At 45.3% G+C, this 19,579-nt stretch overlaps 1 protein-coding gene across 11 annotated transcripts in view; it reads left to right on the top strand.

Annotated features, from left to right (window-relative positions):
* Positions 1–1,464: 1,464 nt before the first annotated feature.
* The window catches only part of C4H1orf167 (chromosome 4 C1orf167 homolog), a 48,345-nt gene continuing 30,230 nt past the window's right edge, over positions 1,465–19,579 (top strand). For 2 of the 11 annotated variants that reach the window (XR_008911562.1, XM_016422118.2), the window contains exons 1-4: positions 1,465–1,685; positions 3,611–3,811; positions 15,577–17,389; positions 17,763–18,624. Coding sequence is in view for 10 of the 11 variants with exons in the window: in XM_016422118.2 (XP_016277604.2) it covers positions 3,754–3,811; positions 15,577–17,389; positions 17,763–18,624 (2,733 nt within the window). In the remaining variant the exon portion in view is untranslated. Of the gene's footprint in view, positions 1,686–2,194; positions 2,385–3,610; positions 3,812–15,576; positions 17,390–17,762; positions 18,625–19,579 lie in introns of those variants that run through there. The other 9 variants (XM_007491414.3, XM_016422117.2, XM_056795768.1 and 6 more) reach the window with 8 other exon arrangements.

Genomic DNA, 19,579 nt, shown 5'->3' with positions numbered 1-19,579 from the left:
GCGTGGTATAGTGGGAAGAATCTGGGAATTGGATTTGAATCTTTTGCTGAATGTGTGACCTTGGATATGTCACTCAACCCCTAAATTTCCACTTTTTTTCAACTACTTAAGGCAGATCATCACCAAGGTCTTCTCTTTCTAAATCTATGGCTGGGAGCTCATTTGTGTAGCATAAGAGATCCTTTTCAACTGGGGACTCACAAATGCCCAGCAAGTATGTGAATTTGGGTGGGAAGAAATATTTTTACTTACCTCTGGCTGAAATCTAGCATTTCCTTTATTTAGGAAAAACATTCCTAGAATTGTTCTGTAGGCTTTGCCTGATGGCAGTGACATACAAGAAGGTTAAGAACTCCGATAATAGCATATTAAGTCTTACTCAGCAGAGAGGAGGAGGCATTAAAAAGGGACAAACAGCCAGATGATCAGCCAGGGGTCTGAGGGCCTTAACAGGACTGGTTCCTTTGGGAGCTCAGGGTGGTGCAAGAGAATTCTGGAGCTGAATTAACAGGATTGGCAAATGACAGGATGGATGGAAGAGATGGAGCAGTCAAAGGCTACTTGGCTGGTTCCACAGGGCTGGGCAGTTAATGTGAAAACTTAAACCTCCTAAGAGGGGCCACTTTCCCAGCCAGCAACCCTCCCTGGGCTTCCATTCCCTCCTCTGAAAATGAGAAGGCTGGACAATGATCTCGGGTCTGTTGGTATTTAAAGCTTAAATACACCACTTCTCAGATCCATCTTGTCCAACCCTTCCATTTTTACAAATGAGTCAGGCCTAGAAAAGGGAAGTGAGCATTCCAAGGCCACTCAAATGAAGGTCCAGAGGGCAGCTAGGTGACTCAATGGACAGAAAGCCAGGTCCTGGGTTCAACTGTGGCCTCAGACCCTTCCTAGCTTGGAGACCTTGGGTAAGTCAATCCCCAGCCTTCCAGGCTTCTGCTTTGGAACCGATAAATTCTAAGATGAAAGATCCAAGTAAGGAATAAAAGGCCTGGGTCACTCGGAGCTCAGACCTACCTGGCAAACACCTGAGGAGGGATCACCTTGCCCAGGCTGAAGAAAGCCCAAAGCAGTCAAGCAGAGGCTCCCTCCAAGCCTGGGCACCGCCAGAAAAGGTCCGGCAGTACTGCGGGGTAGGGTGGGGCCTGGGGAGGACCAAATAAAGCGCAGATGTGTTCTGGTGGACATTGGGACGCCTCTCTTGGCATGGGCAAGGCGGACACCCTAGCCTTTCAGGCCAGGCGACGCTTGGCACAGGGGCACAGCACACCAAGAGCCCCGCCCCGCGAGTGGGGTTTGCAGGGGACACTGGCCCCGCGAGGCGCTGGGTGCTCAGGCCCACCTGACCAGGAATACTGTAGGCATGGGGGGGTGCGTTTTGTTAAGGGCGCAGCCAACCAGCGCCCGGGGGATCCTCTCCTTCCTCCGCCCTCCCCATCTCTGCCCGGTGCCCTTGCCCTGCCTCTGCCCTACCTCGGCCAGTCAAAGCACGAGCCGCCACCTGCTCTGGCGCACTCTAGCCCAGCCTGGCCCCGCCCCATCCCTCCCATTGGCCGCGGGCCGCGAACTTGAACCAGCGGCGGGGCCGGGCCAGCCAAACGTTACCCGGCTGCTGCGAACCCGGCTGCCTCGGCGGCTGACCTCTCCGAGGGGTGAAGAAGCCCGGCCTCTAGGGGTCAGAAGTGAGTCGGTGCATCGGGGGGGGGGGGGGGGGGGGACGGCGAGAGGGGTAGACCTGGAAAGGGCGGGGAAGGCAGGTGAAGATGGGGAGGGGGGGAGGCAGGGAGGAGCGGGTTCTGGGCCTTGAAGATGGCGGGGGGAGTTTGGGATGGGCGGGGGAGGAGGCTGGGGGCGGAGTAGGGGCCGCTGGGAGGGACATACCCGGGGGAGGAGGCAATTGAGAGTCCTGGGGATGGAGGGGAAGAGTGGGAAAGAAGCTGAGGGCAGACGGCGCCCGGGTGAGGGAGAAGGATGAGATAAGGGTCCTGGGGCTAGGGAAGGGAGCAGATGGAGGGCCGCCAGGGAAGAGGAAGAGCTCCGAGCCTTGGGAGTGGCGGTGGGTGGGAAGAGGTGCCAGGTAGGCAGGGGAGGGGAGGGAGATGACAGTCCTAGGAATTCCCAGTAGAGCCTCGAACAAGGGAAGGAGAGGGAGGGATTGGACCGGCCAGTGAATGGGTCCTTGGAAAACGGCAGGGAAGACGGGGAGTAAAGAGCTGGTGTAGACGAGCAGGTGGAGAAGAGGAAAGGGCAACAGAGGATGAGAGACCCAGAAAGAGCGGCTCATCCGTCTGTGGGAAGGAGCCTGTGTGGAAAGAAAAGCAGCGGCAGTTGGACACAGCCAGGTTTCTGGCCACAGACACCACAAACATAGAAACTCAGAGGTGGGGCCGGCAGCCGACCATGGAGAGGCCGGCCTTTCCCTCTTCTTTCCATCCCTTCTCTTGGGCTCCCAAGCCCTGGCCATCATCCTCAGTTCTCTCCTTCTTCCCTCCGGCCTCTGATGAAGAGGTGGCCCCGCTCTCACCCTGTGCTACTGATCTCCTCCAGCAAAGCACCCCACAATCACCTGAATTTCTTCCCCTTTTCTGCCAGTATCACATACCCAGGTCTCTCCCATCATTAAAAACAATCTTTTACTAGACCTTACCATTCTTTCCATTCATTTTGGGGCAGCCAGGTGGTACAACTGAAAGTGTGCTGGACCCAAAGCCAGGAAGACTCCTCTTTGTGATTTCAAATCTGGTCTCAGACACTTGCTAGCTGTGTGACCCTGGGCAAGTCACTTCACTCTGTTTACCTCAGTTTCCTCATCTGTAGAATGAGCTGAAGAATCTTTGCCAAGAAAACCCCAAATGGGGTCACAAAGACTAAATCAATTCTCTCCTCATCCAAACTCCTTAGGGAGGGGGAAAAAAACAAAAACTTTGTTGCCTCAAATTCTTATCAGTCACTTTTTTTTAACCCTTCCCTTCCCTCTTGGAATCATTACTTGGTATCCATTCCAAGATGGAAGAGTGGTAAGGGCTAGGCAGTGGGAGTTAAGTGACTTATCCAGGGTCTCAAAGCTAGGAAGTGTCTGAGGCCAGATTTGAACCCAGGACCTCCCATCTCTAGGCCTGGCTCTCTATCCACAGAGCCATCTAGCTGTCCCATCCCTGTTTTACAAATGAAGCAACTGAAGCAAACCAAGATTAAGTGACTTGCTGGAGCCACTTTACTAGAAAGGATCTGAAGCAGGATTTGAACTCAGGTCGCAGTGTCCAGTACTGTGCCGGTCACAGATTAAGTAATAAAGAAATGCTTGTTGGTTGATGGATCATTTGATCTCCTGGAGACTAGCAAAGTCCCATAGAAGGCAGATAGACATTTGCTTAGGAGGGATCCGAATGACTTGTCAGAGGGGTTCAGAAGGGAAGAAACCTGAGTTGGTTCATAAGATTTAGAATCAGAAGAAACCTTCGAGGCAGTGATGCAACTCTGCCATCTTAAAGACGAGGAAGCTGAGCCGGGAGGGACGCGGTGGGATGAGGCATCAGAGCAGCAAGCGGAATAAGCTGCACCAAGCATTCCCTCAGTTAGACTTGGGATCTTTTCCTTTGATCCTCAGAATTTCGAGCCTTCTCCTTGAGAGACCTGGCCAGGCCTTGATCTGCTGACCATCAATGCTGCCTGGAACAACCATTCTGATTGAGGTTCCAGCCTCAGCACCTGGGTTAAGGCCCTCCTGGTGACCCGCCCAGTTTAGACTCCATGGATGCCAATCGGAAGGAGAATGTGCCACCCTGGCCAGGAGGCCACATGAATTCAGGTATGAGGGCCTGCCTCCTGGGCTACATCCTCCTCTGGTCCCCACTTGGCATCATCTGTGGGTCAGAGCCCCCTTCTCCAGGGACAGCGTCAGCTGGGCTATTTATTCCTGGGCTGCTTGGAGGACAAAGCTGCCTGGAGCAGATGGTAGACTCGGGGCTCAGAGAGCTCCTCCTCTGGCTGAGAATGAACTACCAGGGGAAGGGAGAGAAAGATGGGACCTGACATAAGTGAACTTCCATGGGAGGACCTTGGTAGAGGCCTTGCCCAGACTCTTTCTGGGAGTTAATGGGAGAGAGTCAGTGCTGAGGACAGTGGGAAAGTCCAAGAGACAGGAAGGAATCAACCGGATCTATTTATTCACAGAATTTGAAATTGAAAGGGACCTCAAAGGTCCCTCTGGCCCAGCCCATAACAGAAAAAAAAAATGGCTTCCCCACCATGGCAGACAAGTGATGAGCCAACTTTGCTTGGCTTGAAGTCCATCACATGTCTGGATTGGACGTGTGGTTGCTAGAGTTCCCCTCTACATTCGCAGTTTGGAGTCTGTGATCTTATACTTAAGAATGTCGACAGTCCTGCATTCAAATCTTAGATACTTCTAGCTGTGTGACCCTGGGCAAGTCACTTAACCTAACTTGCCTTGCTCTTACTACTCTTCTGCCTTGGAACTGAGTTGTTGTTTTGTTTTTTACAATGGCAAATTGAGCATCTTTACTTCTTCTTTCCCACTGCTACTGGTTCTTCCCCCTGGGGCCAAGCAGAATAAGGCAGATCCCTCTTCTCCATCACAGCCTTTCCAGTGCTTTCGAAGCCAGTTATGTCCTGCCCCCTACATCTGCTCTCTGGGCTAATCACCCTTGATTACTTCATTAGGCTTTGAGCTCCATCCCCATTCCAGCTGACTTTCCTTGGATACCCACCATCTCTGACTTTGGTTCCTTTTTACACTGAACCTGGACCATATTCTATTTCTGTCCATCATTCCTCTCACCTGGGGCCAAGCAGAATTTTAGGTATAGCTTTTCAAATTCTATTTTTTTAAACCCTTACCTTCTGCCTCAGAATCATTGCTTTGTATTGGTTCCAAGGCAGAAGAGCAGCAAGGACTAAGCATTGAGTTAAATGACTTGCCCAGGGTCACACAGCTAGGAAGCATCTGAGGTCAGATTTGAACCCAAGACCTCCCATCTCTAGGCCTGGCTCTCAAGTTACTGAGCCACCTAGCTGCCCCCTTGCTCTTCAAATTCTTGAAGAGAGATATCCCATCTAGACCCAAGTCTTATCCTCTGCTGTAACACCAGAAATTTGTCTGATCTGCCATAAAACAACCAAGGCAAAGCTCTGAGACAATGACTATTTATTAGAGGAACCCATCCCCCTCCAACAACTAGGACCCCAGACCTTCCTCATGGTCTGAGACCCCCACTTTCTCCAGAATACAGCTTTTATTCCCTTCAGTTCCCAGCACTGTCCTTATATGCCTGGTTGGTCAGACCAAGCATCAGTGCATTATCTCATGGTTGGACTCCAAACTCTTGGTGTGCCTTTTGGTCACAAACAATCAAGTGGATATATAGCACCAGCCCAGTTGCCATGACAACCACTCTTCGCAATGGGCCCTGGACACCCTACTGCCTGCACTGATATGATTCAATATTAGGTCAAGCCCCTTGTCCAGGCCTCCCTGATAGGAGTCATGAGGAGATAGTGGTACAGAATAGAGATGCTCTTAATAGATCATGGGGCTATTCACTGAAGCTTGTGACATCTGTTCAGCTATGAGCTATAACTAGCTGCTTCCCATTATTGTTTGTTAATAGTAAGTACCCAAAGGAATCACGCCAACCTAAATAATGCTGATTAGAGTGAGTGACCTACTAAAACAGGGTAGGGGCCAAATTATTTCTAACACTGTCCACACTAAATTCCCCAGTTCCCTTCATTGGTCCTAATGTGGCAAAACCTCAAGGTCCTTTGCCATCTTCATTGCCCTTCTCTAGACAGTCATCAGATTATCCCTGTTCTTAGAATGTGGATCCCAGACCTAAACACCCTGACTGAGGCAGAGTATTTTGAGACGACCACCTCACTCTTTCTAAATGCTGTTCCCAGCTTAATGCACCCAAGACCTCATGAATTTTTTTGAGCTGCCACAACTCCTCCAGAGATCAACTATTGTCTAGACATATCTCACCTCATTGTACTTATGAAGTTGATTTCTTAAGCCAAAACAGGGCATACTTTACATTTGTTCCTATGAAAATGGATCCTACTAGGTTTAATCCTATGTTCTAGCCTGTTGTTCAAGACCTTTGAGGATCTTGACTGTCATCCACAGTGTTAGCTATCTGTCCATGTTTTGTGCCACCTGTGAATTTAATAAGCTTGCCATTTATACTTCTATGTCTATATTTAATAGCTCATGAAATTAGAAGTCTACAGTTCACTCTAAGGATATCCATCAGGTCTTTCTATCAGAGACTACAAATAAAGCAGGATCATTCTGAAGACTGGCTTATATACTGAGTCTCCTCATCTTTTAATCTCTTAGAGCATGGCCTTAGAGTATGGAGACCTGGATTTCAACCTGCCTTTGCCCTTTATCATCTCTTGTGACTGTGGGTACATGATCTACTGATTACTCCTTTTTTTCATTTTTAAAATTATATAAAATATTTGAATAAAAAATGCATAAAAATTGTGTGAAAAACCACAAACTCCACATTGTTGACAATTTGTTTAAAATATGTAGATTATATATGTGTGCTAATAGAAACATCCTCTACTTTTGAGTTCCCTTTTAATTTGTTTTACTTTGATACTTTTTCTCGATTTTGTGGCTTTTTAAAAAAATTTGATCATAGTGGGGAAGTTGGGTGGCTCAGTGGATTGAGAGCCAAGCCTAGAGATGAGAGGTCCTGGGTTCAAATTTGGCCTCAGATTCTTCCTACCTGTGTGACCTTGGGCAAGTCACTGAACCCCCATTGCCCAGTCCTTATTACTCTTCTGCCTTAGAACCAATACACAGTATTGATTCTAAAGTGGAAGACAAGGGTTTTTTAAAAAAAAGGAATCATAGTATGTATTATTTTCATTCTTCTCTCTTCATCTCTTCATATATTTCCCTTATTTTCTTGATATTTCCAATATTTGTCATTTTAATAACATAATACAATTTATTACATTCAAATATCGCAATCTGTCTCTCAATCATTATGTTTGTGTTATTTCCAGTTATTTTATCATTACAAACAAAGCTTCCATGAATATTTTCCTACATATATAGCTTTATACCTTCCCACTAATGCCCTTAGGACCTAATCTTAGTAACAGGATCCCTAGGTCAATGAGCTTTAACAGCTTTACAACTCTCAATGTATGTTTCCATCTTGTTTTCTAAAAAAAGGAGTCTCAGTTGCTCTAACAATGTAATGTTAGGCCTGTTTCTCCATGTTCCTATCAGCATTTAATTTAATCAACTTAACCTGCTTGGTTCTCAGTTAATATATATTACCAGGGCCATATTTAGATAGATTGGTCCTTAGGCAGGAGACACAAAAATCTGTTCCCAGGACCATACTCTTTCCTAAACCCAAGTCTTTCCAGCTTGGTGATACCAATGGAACTTGTTCCATTGCCACAACTCCTTCTCTTATTCCTTCAGGCTTCCAGTGTGTCTCCCAGTCCCTCCCTTATCCCATCCACTTTCCCTTCTGTTTCTTTGTACATTAAGAAGATTTCTACCTCTCTAATTGTGTATGCTATTCTCTCTTTATTCCAGGTCTGAAGAGTGTAGGGTTCTAGTACTACCAGCCTTCTACCCTCTTCTCCCCTTTTTTGTGGCAGTTCCTCTACACATTCCTTCTCCTTATGAGATAACCATTCCATCCTTACTCCTCCTCTAATCCATTCCACCCTTCCTCCTCCTCTGGTCCATTCCACTACCATTTTGACTCATTTTATTACATTCACCTTGACCTCAAGTCTTCCATCCATATATGCCCCTTCAAAATTCCTAGGCAGTGATGCCATCCCCAGCCAGAGATGGTATTTTCCCATACAGGAATCAAATACTTTGACCTTTTGGGTTGCTTATGATTAGTCTTTCATTACTTTTGTATGTTTCTTGTAGATCAAAATTTCTCCTGAATTCTGAGTCTTTCCCCATGAATAATCGAAACTTCTTTAGTTCATTTAATATCCATTTTTACCTTTTTATAATTATGTTCATCTTTGCTGAATGTTATTCTTGATTGTAAGCCCAGTTCTTTTGCTCTACAAAATGCTGTGTTCCATATCCAGAATTCTTTTAATGTTGCAACTGCTAAGTATTTTGTTATTTTGACTATAGCACCATAATATTTAAATTTTTGTTGTTGTTGTTGCTTTTGTAATATTTCTCCTTACCTGGGAGCTATAGAACTTAGCTATGATGTTCGTGTGCATTTTCTTCTTTGGGTCTCTCTGAGGTGTTGATTGGTGGATCCTTTCTTTTTCTACTTTACCTTCTGATTTTAGAATTTCTGGACAGTTTTTCTTGATGATTTCTTAGAGTGTGGTGTATAAAATCTTTCCTTTATTGTGACTCTCTAGAAGCCTCTAGAAAATTTCTCTAGAAAAATAACTTGTTTTATTGTCTCTCCTTCGTCTGTTTTCCAGGTCAGTTGTTTTTGTGATAAGATGTTTCATATTCTCTTCTATTATTTCATTCTTTTATTTTGCTTTATTATTTTTTTTGGTTATCTGTCTCAGGAAATCATTAGCTTTTCCTTATCCAATTCTAGTTCTTAATACATTATTCTCTTCTATGATTTTCTGGATCTCTTTTTCCATTTGGATGACCTTTCTTGATTTTCTTACATAACTTATTTTTTCCTAATTTTTTGTCAACCTTCCTTGTTTGTTTTTTATGTCTTTCTAAAAGCTCTTTTTGAACTTGTGGCCATTTATTGTATTTCTTTGCTTTTTTTTTACTTCATTGTCCTCTGAATTTGAGCCTAGTTCTTCTCTGCCCCCATAATAGCTATCAATACTTGTGTTCTTTCTCCTTTGCTTGCTCATTTTTATTTATTTATTTTTAATTTTAGCAACTAGGCCAATAGACTTAATTATTCACATTTTGCTAGAGTCTCAGGATTCCTAATGGATTGGGATATGTTACCTCAAAAGCAGAGTGTGTTTGTTTTTTCCTGGGTTCTGATTGGTTATTCCCATTTTTATAGTCCAGGGTTGGATATACTCCCAGTCCCTGACTCAAATCTTAGTCTGTGATTGACCTCAGGTGTTCCAACCAGAACCTGAGGGCAGTTCTGCTACTACAACTGTAAGCAGACAGTCCACCTCCCACTGTGGCAACAGCCAGGGATTCCACTTTCTTGGGAGTGACCAGTTCCACAGGATCCAAACTCACTAGTGTATGCTTCTTCCTCACTTCTTCTCTCTTACTGCTGCAGCCCAGGATAGAGCAGGTACCTAGTCCATGTTCCTTAGACCTCCAAAGTCCCTCATTTATTAGCAATAAAGTTTGAGTTCCTGCCCTTATGGCCTGGTATCCATAGCCACTGTGGTGTCCATTTCTTCAATCCCCAACTGTGGGCCAGCAAGGCTCTCCAGAACCAAGGCCTCAGCAGACACAGCTGCTCTCCTGGCCTTCCCTCTGTGGATTCCAGTGGTATCTGAGGGGATACATACTCTAAGGTTCAGCAAACAAGGTGAGGTTATCCTTCTGCCTTCAGGATCTACCTTGTTGATTCCATTCTGTTTACTCTGTTCTTGTCCTTAGAGCCATTGCTGTGGTGGGTCTGAGGCCAGAGAAGTCACAAACCTTCCTCCTTAGTTGTCCCTGGTTGTTTAGCTTCACTCCCAACTCCTTTTATGCCATTTTTAGAACTGATTCTATGGAGTTATTTTTGGTTGTTTGTGGAGGGTGTTAGGGGGGTGAGGAGGCTTCACTCCCTATTCGTCCATTTTGCTGCTTACTCCTTACAGAAAGAAGGTTGGACTAGATGATGTCTAAAGACCCTTCCAGCTTTAAGTTCTATGAACCTTTTACCTCTCTTACTTCTTTGTCAAGTGGAGGCTTGTGAGTCTTTAAGGGAAAAGTGAATGAAGGGACAACTTGGCTCCAAGGCAGAAGAGTGGTAAAGGCTAGGCAATGGGGGTCAAGTGACTTGCCCAGGGTCACACAACTGGGAAGTGTCTGAGGCTAGATTTGAACCTAGGACCTCCTGTCTCTAGGCCTAGCTCTCAATCCACTGAGCTACCCAGCTGCCCCCGAGAAATGAGATCTTTATCAGAGAAATTTGTTTAAAAAATTTTCCCCAGTTTGTTGTTTCCCTTCTAATCTCAGTTATATTTGTTTTGTTTAATTTCATATAGTCAAAATTGTTAATTTTACATCTTATAATATTCTTATCTCTTATTTGGTCATAAATTCTTCCCTTCTCCATATATCTGACAGGTAAACTATTTTATATTTCCCTAATGTATTTATGGTATCACCTTTTATATCTAAATCATATACCTATTTTGATTTTATCTTGGTTTTGGGTGTGAGAGAGTGATAGTTTCTGCCATACTGTTTTCCAGTTTTCCCACCAGTTTATGCCAATAGTGAATTCTTATCCCAAAAGTTGGGATCTTTGGATTGGTTTTATCAAACACTAGATTACTAAGGTTATTACCCCTAATCAAGTGAATTTCACTAAACTACCATTCGATTTCTTAGTCAGTACCAGATTGTTTTGATGATCTCTGCTTTATAGTACAGTTTGAGATCTGGTTCAGCTAAGCGTCCTTCTCTCACATTTTTTTTCACTAATTCTTTTGGTATTCTTGACCTTTTGTTCTTCCAGATGAATTTTGTTATTATTTTTTCTAATTCTAGAAAGTAATTATTTGGTAGTTTAATTGATATAGCACTGAATAAATAAATTAACGGGTAGAATTGTCATTTTGGGGGGCAGCTGGGTAGCTCAGTGGATTGAGAACCAGGCCTAGAGACGGGAGGTCCTAGGTTCAAATCTGTCCTCAGCCACTTTCTAGCTGTGTGACCCTGGGCAAGTCACTTGAACCCCATTGCCTAGCCCTTACCACTCTTCTGCCTTGGAGCCAATACACAGTATTGACTCCAAGACGGAAGGTAAGGGTTTAAAAAAAAAAAGAATTGTCATTTTTATTTATTTTAGCTTGGCTTACCCATGAGCAATTAATGTTTTTCTAATTGTTTAGAACTGAATTTATTTGTATGAAGTATTTTGTGATTGTGTTTGTATAATTCCTGTGTTTGTCTTAGCAAGCAGATTCCCAAGTATTTGATACTGTATAGTAATTTTAAATGGAATTTCTCTTTCTATCTCTTGCTACTGGACTTTGTTGGTAATAGATAGAAATGCTGATGATTTATTTGAGGTTATTTTGTATCCTACAACTTTACTAAAGTTATTAATTATTTCAAATAGTTTACTAAGTATACCAATGTATCATCTGCAGAGAGTGATCTTTTGGTTTCCATATTGCCCCATCAAACTTCAATTTCTTTTTCTTCTCTTATTGATAATGCTAGCATTTCTAGTACAATATTAAATAATAGGAGTGAGAATGGGCATCCTTGTTTCACCCCAATCTCATTGGAAAAGCTTCTAACTTATCTCCTTATTGCAGATGATACTTGCTGTTGATTTTAGATAGGTACTTTTTATCATTTTAAGGAGAGACCCATTTATTACCATGAGGAGCTCATATTCTAATAAGAGAGACAACATATATGGAAGGCTTCAGTTAAAAGTCAGTTGGAAAGGTCTCGTGGTCATTAGGGTACAGCAACAAAGCAGATGTTAATGCCTCTTCTTTGATGTCATTTTCACTGATAAAATCATATCCGTTTCTGATGTTGAACCTTAATGCTTTTTGCTACCCTCTCTCTTCCTTTCTTTCCAAATTTAGTTCTTCCATTCTCCTTTTTCCTGAGATCATCAAAAAGAATAAAACCATATCCAGGTCTTCTGTCTATCATATTTGCCTTTCTCTATGATCTTCAAAGATATTAGGTTCTGAGAAGATGTGTTTATTCCTCTCCTATTATCTATGTCAGCAATTCATTCTCATATATATCATCCAATTAAACACATTTGTATACTTTTTGGTGATTTTTAACTATTAAGTTTCATTTTAAGATGATCTGGCCTTTTTATCCAGAATGCTTTGAAATCCTTTATTTCATGAGAGGTTCATTTTTTCCTTTATAGCATTATTCTTAATTTTTTTTGTATAAACTATTCTTTGTTGTAATCCTTTATATTTTGGTTTGGGGGATATTTTATCCCAAACTCTGCTCTTCTATAGAGTGACAGACAAGAAGTCTTGTGTGAGTCTAATTATGGCTCCTTAGTACTTGAATTAGGTACTGCTTGTAATATTTTTTCTTTGACATGGAAGCCTTAGCTTCTGGTTACTATGTTCCCCGGAGTTTTCATTTTAGAGTTTCTTTCTGGATATCAATGGCAAATTCTTTTTATCTTTACTTTGTCTTCTAGGTCTAAGAGGTCTGGACACTTTATTTATGATTTCTTGAAATGCAATATCCAAGAGTTTTTTTGGTTACAGTTTTCAGTTAGTCTGAGAATTCTTACTTTATCTTTCCTTGACTTGTTTTCAGGTCAGTTTTTAAAAATAGTATATTCCTTAAATTTATTTCGGTTAGTTTTTTTTTCAATCTTTTGATTTGTTTTAGGATTTCTTATCTTCTCACTGAGTTTTTCTTTCCTTTTTTGGCCCATGCTCTTTTTTCTGGACATTTGGTTCTTAGATGAAGTTTATCACTGTCAGCTCTTATTGAGATTCGTCCAGTGGTCTCTCTGAGGGTCCGAGGTTTTTTCTCCTTCTAAGTGTGATGATCTGGTTGAGTAATGGAGATGAGAGACACTGTGTGCTCAGGCCCACGTGCTTAGGCGTCACACAGTGTTCTGCCATAGCACAGAGGTTCATTTATTATATAGGGTTTCTAATACATACTTCTTTGGCACACAATCAATTTTCTACATATATGTTTCCATGGAACTTAACAATATGACGTATAGCCTAAGGAGATAGTCAATGAAACATTGTTGCTACAGATGAATGACATAAACAGGGTGATCTAGAGGTTAGTTCTCCCTGACCTAGGAGAATCATTGTTACTTTTTGGTCAGCTTTCACAATCAATCACAATTACTTAGAAGATGGGTAACAAAATATTTCATAGGTAGGTACAAGGTTAGAGGGCAATTTAATGACAGACCAGATTTAGGGTTTTCCTAAATTTACAAGTCTCATTTTTCTTGTGTTTCATTTGGGTACTTGGAGATGTCGCTCTAGCTATTATAACATAACAAACCAGCGAAGTGTATCCTGTTGACCTGGGCTTGAAGGTGATTGATATTCTTGGCTTGCCTGGCTTGTAATGGGAGTGAATATAACTCTGAAGAGGGAAAGGAGGGGGGTAATGATCTTTAGGTTTTAATTCTGTTAATGTAATCTTTTAGGGTAATAATCTGGGGGGATTAAGGTGGGATATATGTGTGTTTACCCTATAAGTCTTTGCTCATATCATTTCTTTTATATTGGAGAGAGAATAATAATCATCCATTATTAATAGAAGTTAAAGTGAGAGAAGGGGATCAGTGGGGGGGGGCTCATTCTCTGGGGGCAGCCTTGCAGACCCCATTTCCCCAGACTGTAACCTTATCAGCCAATGGGGGGCATGATGGCCTCCCACAAATTCTAATGCCTCAATTCTTCCCTCCCTAGCTCATTGTTTTTCGTTAGATTTCTTTCAGATACTCTTTTAATCCATTTTGGTCTTTTCTCTGAGGCTCTCCTTGGACGTGTTCTGAGGTTACTCCTTTTACTGGGGTTTATTTACCCTTTCAGCTTCTCTCTGCCCATAGTATTCCATCATAGTATTTAACATTTGGTTTGGTTTTCTCCTTTCAGCAACTGCAGTGTCTGCATTGAGGACTGAATGTTGGGAAGCTCTGTATGAATCAGACTTTAATCTGTAGTCTGGACAAACCTTGTTTGGGTCTGAGCTTGATGGCTAAAGTGAAGTCCCCATTTTCTATAGGAATTGTTCAATCTTATCTCTTGCTATAATTCAGACCCAGGTTGTCTGAATGCTGAGTTGGTCCAGGGTTACTTCAATACTGTTCAGGGCCATCTTTCTGCTCTGATCAAGACTCCAAACCCCCTGATTCTAAGAACTTTTTTCTGCTTGTTGCTGCAGGACTTCTATGCCCAGGCTGGGCTCTACCCAAGGCCTTTCTCTCATTTCTTTTTCTGGAAAACTTTTAGGGGTTCTCTGTACTTGGCTCTACCCTGTATCTTTCTCCCACTTTCTATTATTGCCACAGGTCAAAAAGCTACCTGAGTTAGACTCTATCTAGGTCATGAATTTCTAACTTTTAAAAATATATTGATATATTTTTTAAAGAGTGTCTCTGCATCTTCCCCCTCCCACCCTCCAAGAGAGTCTCTGATATGTGGAATATATGCCCTCTTTTATTCTTCCTAGGAAAATCTCTGACTTCTTTCAGAGCACAACTTCCTGATTCCAGGACTTTTCTCATTCTCCCCACCTTGTTGTTAGCACCCTCTAAATGAAGAGGGGAAAGTACTTCCTATGTGCTGGGTCCTTATCTTATCATGGATATATATGCACAACTGTGACATTTAAAATTATAATGATATGCAATATGATTGTCAGAAATCCCTGATAAGGGAGCAACTGGGTGTCTCAGTGGATTGAGAGCCAACCCTAGAGACAGGAGGTCCTGGGTTCAAATATAGCCTCAGATACTTCCCAGCTGTGTGATTCTGGGCAAGTCACTTGACTCCCATTGCTCAGCCCTTCCTACTCTTCTGCTTTGGCACCAATGCATAGTATTGATTCTAAGATGGAAGGTGAGGTTTCAAAAAGAAAGAAAGAAAGAAATCCCTGACAAGTCTAGCTATAGAGGTCACTGGGACTATTATTCCAGAACCTTGATAAGATAAGACATGCTATCATGTAAAAAAACATGGAACCACTAAAGTAGCTCCAAAGAGTCTTTAATCAGGACAAGAGAGACAGAGTGACTGGAGGAACTAGCTTTACTGACTTCCACTGGAGTAATTTACTACCATTATTCTTATAACACTTTTTGAGAGTAACACACTAATTTCTCACTGTACGCGCTGACTTTAAGATTTGTCTCTAATTTATTTTCCAAATTCATAGTAACTAGACTAGAGAATAGTCTGGGGACAACCAGAGGTTAAATGGCTTGGTCTGATGGAGCTAGAAAGTGTTGTAGGATTTTTTTTTAACCCTCACCTCTTGTCTTAGAATTAATACTAAGTAAGGGCTAGGTAATGGGAGTTAAGTTTCTTGCCCAGGGTGAGGTCACATTTGAAACCAGGACTTCCCCTCTCTAGGCCTGACTCGAAACCCACTGAGCTACCTAGCTGCCTCCCCTGCCACCCCACTTCCCATCCATTGTATTAAGAATAGAGCTCTAGTCTTCCTGACTTCACAACTAGCCCACTAAGTGCTCTACATGTTTCCTCTTGCTCAGATGTGTTTTCTCTTTCTTAATAGAATGTAAGCACCTAGAGGGCAGGGTTTGTCTATAACCTTCCTTCTTAGCCTCAGCCTTTAGCATAGTGCCTGGCATATAAGAAACAAATGTTTATTGATGGATTGATTGATCGGCCCCAATTTCCAGGTCTTTGTGACTTTTCCTGTAGGACAACGGTCGGTTCAGAAAAAGCTGAATATCAATTTCTCTGTGGGCAATGAACAAAAAACTGTGTTGTCGTCTTGCCCAATGGAACTGGGGCCAGGCCACAGGTTGGAGCTGGGGAGGCCTATGGTCAGCAACCTTGACAGAAGGCAGCTGTCCACCTTGGTTCAGACCAACTTGCCTCCTTCTGGGCAGCCCCTGCAAGATGCCACGAGGATGGTGAGTAACCCCTGCTTTGAGCAACAAAGCAATCTGCACGCCTGGGCCTGGAGGCTGAAGCCATCTGAGAAGCAGAGAGCGATTTTCTTCAAGCAAAACAACATGAATCTGAGCAGAGAAGACCCAGAGAGGAGAGGGGGGAACAGGAACCCCCTGAACCTAGAAGGGCCAGACAGGAGACTGTTGAATTGCTCAAGGGATCTCCTGCAGCCCCCACGATCTCAAAGTGCTCCTTGGTCCTCCAAGCTAAGCAGCCAGACCCATAGGCACCCATTTCTAAGGGACCGACCATCATCTTCACTCCCTGGCTTTGGAAATTCTTTGAAGATCTCGCCAAAAGCCACAAAAGTTCAGGGCTCTGAATCAAACCCTTTCCCTCAGTCTGGGCATAACCATCATCCTGCCCAACCCAGCCAAAGACCGAATTGCTGGGCCCCAAACCCCACGGGACGAGCCTTCTCCTTGGAAGACCTCCCAGGCCAGTGTCAGCAATCGGCTCACCCCCTAATCATGGGGCCCAGCACTGAGCTTTCCCCAGAATTGGCTCGTTTGCTCTTGTCCAGGAGATGCCGTGAATACCCAGAAATGCTCCACCTATTCAAGGCTTCCCAGGAGCCCTTCAGACCCTGTGGACCTTGGCCCGTCTCGAACCAGGCCACTTCTTCAGATAAGACATCAGAGCACCCCAGCCCCCATACCCAGTCCTGCAGAGCTGTGACTCTAGAGGCCACCCCCAGCCTGATACCAGGGCATCCCAGCCCTCTCACTCTCTCCAACGGCACTATGATACCCAGATGTCACAATCCTCTCACTCTTTCCCCTGGGGCTATGAATTTGGAGGACTCCCCAAACTTTTCATCAATGTTCCCCAAATGCAGACCTCTGTTACCTAGGTCAATGAATACAGAGTCCTACTCAAACCTGTTACTATGTTACCGTAACCCCCATCCATGCTCCAGCAAGGCTGGGAATCCAGAGGCCCCCCCAAATCTGAAACCAGGGTACCCTGGCCCTCATCCATACTCTAACAGTTCTGGGAGTCCAGAAGCTTCCCCTAACCCCATCATTCTCTCTCCTAACATTGTAAGTCCAAAGGCCCCCCCAAATCTGACACCAGGGTATCCTAGCCCTCCTCCTTTTCCCCTTAGACCAATGTCTCCAGAAGCCTCCCCAAGTCTGACAGCAGGGTATCCCAACCTCCACACTTTCTCTAATAAGACTGAGGCTCCAGAGGCCTCCCCCAACCCCATGCCAGGGTCTTCTCTCTTTACTCTCCCCTACCATGCTGCTACTACAGAGGTCTATCCCACTCTCCTATCAGAGCATCCCAACTTCCATACTCTCTCCAGCAAAGTTATGACCCCAAAGGTCTCACCCAATCTGACGCAGGAGTTTCCCAGCCCCAATTCTCTATCTAGCAGAATTAGGGCGCCAGAAACTCCCCTAAGGTTGACCCCCGAGAACCTCGGCCCCTTTACTCTCTTTAGCAGTATTGCAACTCCAGAGGTCTCCCCGAAGCTGACAGTAAGGTACCCCAATCCTTTTACTCTTTCCGGCAGTCCTGAGAATCCAGAGGCCTCCCCCAACCTGATCCCAAGGTACTTCAGCCCCTTTTCCATCTCAAGAAGGCTGTAGCCCCTGAAGTCTCCCCCAGCCTGACGCCAGAAAACCCCTATCCCCTTACTATCTCCCTGAGTCTCTATTTCCTGAGGCCTCCCCCAGGCAGACCCCAGGTTTTCCTAACCTCCCTGGCACCTCTAGCCCCATCCTGACACCAGAATACCCCAGCCCCATTACTCTTCCCCGGAATACTTGGATACCGAGGTACCTTCCCTCCTCCAGTCTCTCCCATAATATTGTGACTCCAGAATTCCCCCACAGAACGTCAAAGCGTCCCAGCTTCCCTCTGACTTCCTTAGGCCTTCAGCAGCCCAACACCAGGGTACCCGAGGCCCCTTCTTCTCTCCACAGAGCTGGGACTCCAGAAGCCTCCCCAACGCTGCTGACCCTGAGGCGCCCTCAAGGTGTGCAGCCGTTCACCAGGGCCTTTGGCATGCCCGAAAAACAGGGCAGGGACGAGGGCCCTGGTTGCAGGGAGCTGGGTGACTTCAGCCTCCTCTCCTCCAGCAGCGGGCCAGCCGAGACGGCCCCTAGCTGCTCCTCCGGGACCAGCGGGATGAATATCTTCAGGCCTGTCAACCCAGCCTCCTCTCAGTCTGATGACTCTATGGTGGCTCTCCCCTTAGCAGCTTCCCAATCCTTTCCTCCATGGAGGGCCCCGGGCCTAGGGGACCCCCACCAGGCCGTGCCAGCCTCCCCTGAAAGGTCCTCCCGGCCCATGGCGGGGATGTTGACTTGTTTGCCGAGCTCCCGTGTGGACAGAGGCCAGGAAATGGTGGAGCCCCAGCTGGAGGGACATCTACAGAAAATCTGGGAGATCCTCACGTCCCTGGTTCCCCAGGTCACAAATACCCCTCACCCAGGCCCTGTGAAAGGTCCTGTTCTTCCTACCCACTGGGGAAGCCCAAAAGAGGAGACCTCTTCGGAATCTGAGGGTGGGCCTGGCCCCGGTTTCCAGAATGCCGCCTATGCGCCCCACCTCTCAGGGCAAAGAGGCAGAGCAGGCCCAAGAAATTATTTTTCAGCCTCCTCTTCTCCTGGGGGGCATTTCCCGCCCCAGCAGCGGTCCAGAGGGGCTCCGAGGCCCAACAAACAGAGGGGTCCCTGGATGGATCCGGGCATTGCCAGGAACCTTGGAGCAAGAAGCTGGAATAGGAGTGACCTACACCTGGCCGCCGCCGGGGCCTCCCAGCTGGATCTGGCACAAGAAGAGGTCAGAAGGGCAATGGGGGATGATAGCTCCTGGAGCCCAGGGCTGCCACCCCTGGGATCCCGGGTTTCCTGCCTGGCCTTTCCCCTCTGAGGGGGCAGAGAGGAAGGCTTCCTAGAGAAAGCTGCTTGAATGACAAAAGGGAATGACTCTGAAGGATGGCCAAAGACCCATGGCCTAGTCCGGCTGAAGAGTCCTCTGAGGGCTGGAGAATGGAAGGGGGTGGGAATGTCCCCGCCATCACAAACGGCTCAGGCCCCCACGCCTTTCCCCTGGTTCTAGAGTGGGGGGGGCCCTCAGAGGCCAGAGTCCGAGCCCATGGAAAGGAACTGGCCCAAGGTCGCCCAGGGAGGAGCTAGGATTCAAACCCAGGCTCTCCTTGAGCCTTCTTTTCACCATTCGGCGTCACTTGGCCGTCCAAATTGCCCCATCGCTGTCTGCTTTCTTTTTTTCCTGCTCTGGCTTTTGTTTCTTCCTATTTCCCACAGGCTATCTTTGTTTTAAGCCGAGTTATTTACTCATGTAGAAAAAAGCAATTTTATATTATTACATATTAGAACTATGTGATCTAAATCATCTCAAAAGTAGCTGTATGGCTCAATGGACTGAGCAGTAGGCCTGGAAACAGGAAGTGCCGAGTTCCCATGGGCCTCAGACACAGCTGTGGGACTCTGGGCAAATCACCGAACCTCTGCCTCAGTTAGCTCATCTGTAAATAGGGATAATAAAGCACTTACCTCCCAGGGTTGCCGGGATCATCAGTCATTCCTCAAACCTTAAAGCTTCAAGATAAATGCCAGTTATTACTATTCAGTGATATAGAGAATGACTCCACACACATGGATTAAGCATCTTGTGGCAGACCCTGAGGGCCCAGAGACAATAGTTCTACCCTAGGGAGTACAGCCGTCCCTCATTTCACAGATGAGGCAACTGAAGCCAGTGACGGACAAGTAAC

The sequence above is a fragment of the Monodelphis domestica genome, chromosome 4, assembly GCF_027887165.1.
Source record: "Monodelphis domestica isolate mMonDom1 chromosome 4, mMonDom1.pri, whole genome shotgun sequence".
Taxonomy (NCBI): domain Eukaryota; kingdom Metazoa; phylum Chordata; class Mammalia; order Didelphimorphia; family Didelphidae; genus Monodelphis; species Monodelphis domestica.
Note: the sequence above shows the minus strand (reverse complement) of the source record. Positions and strands in the feature narration are given on the sequence as shown.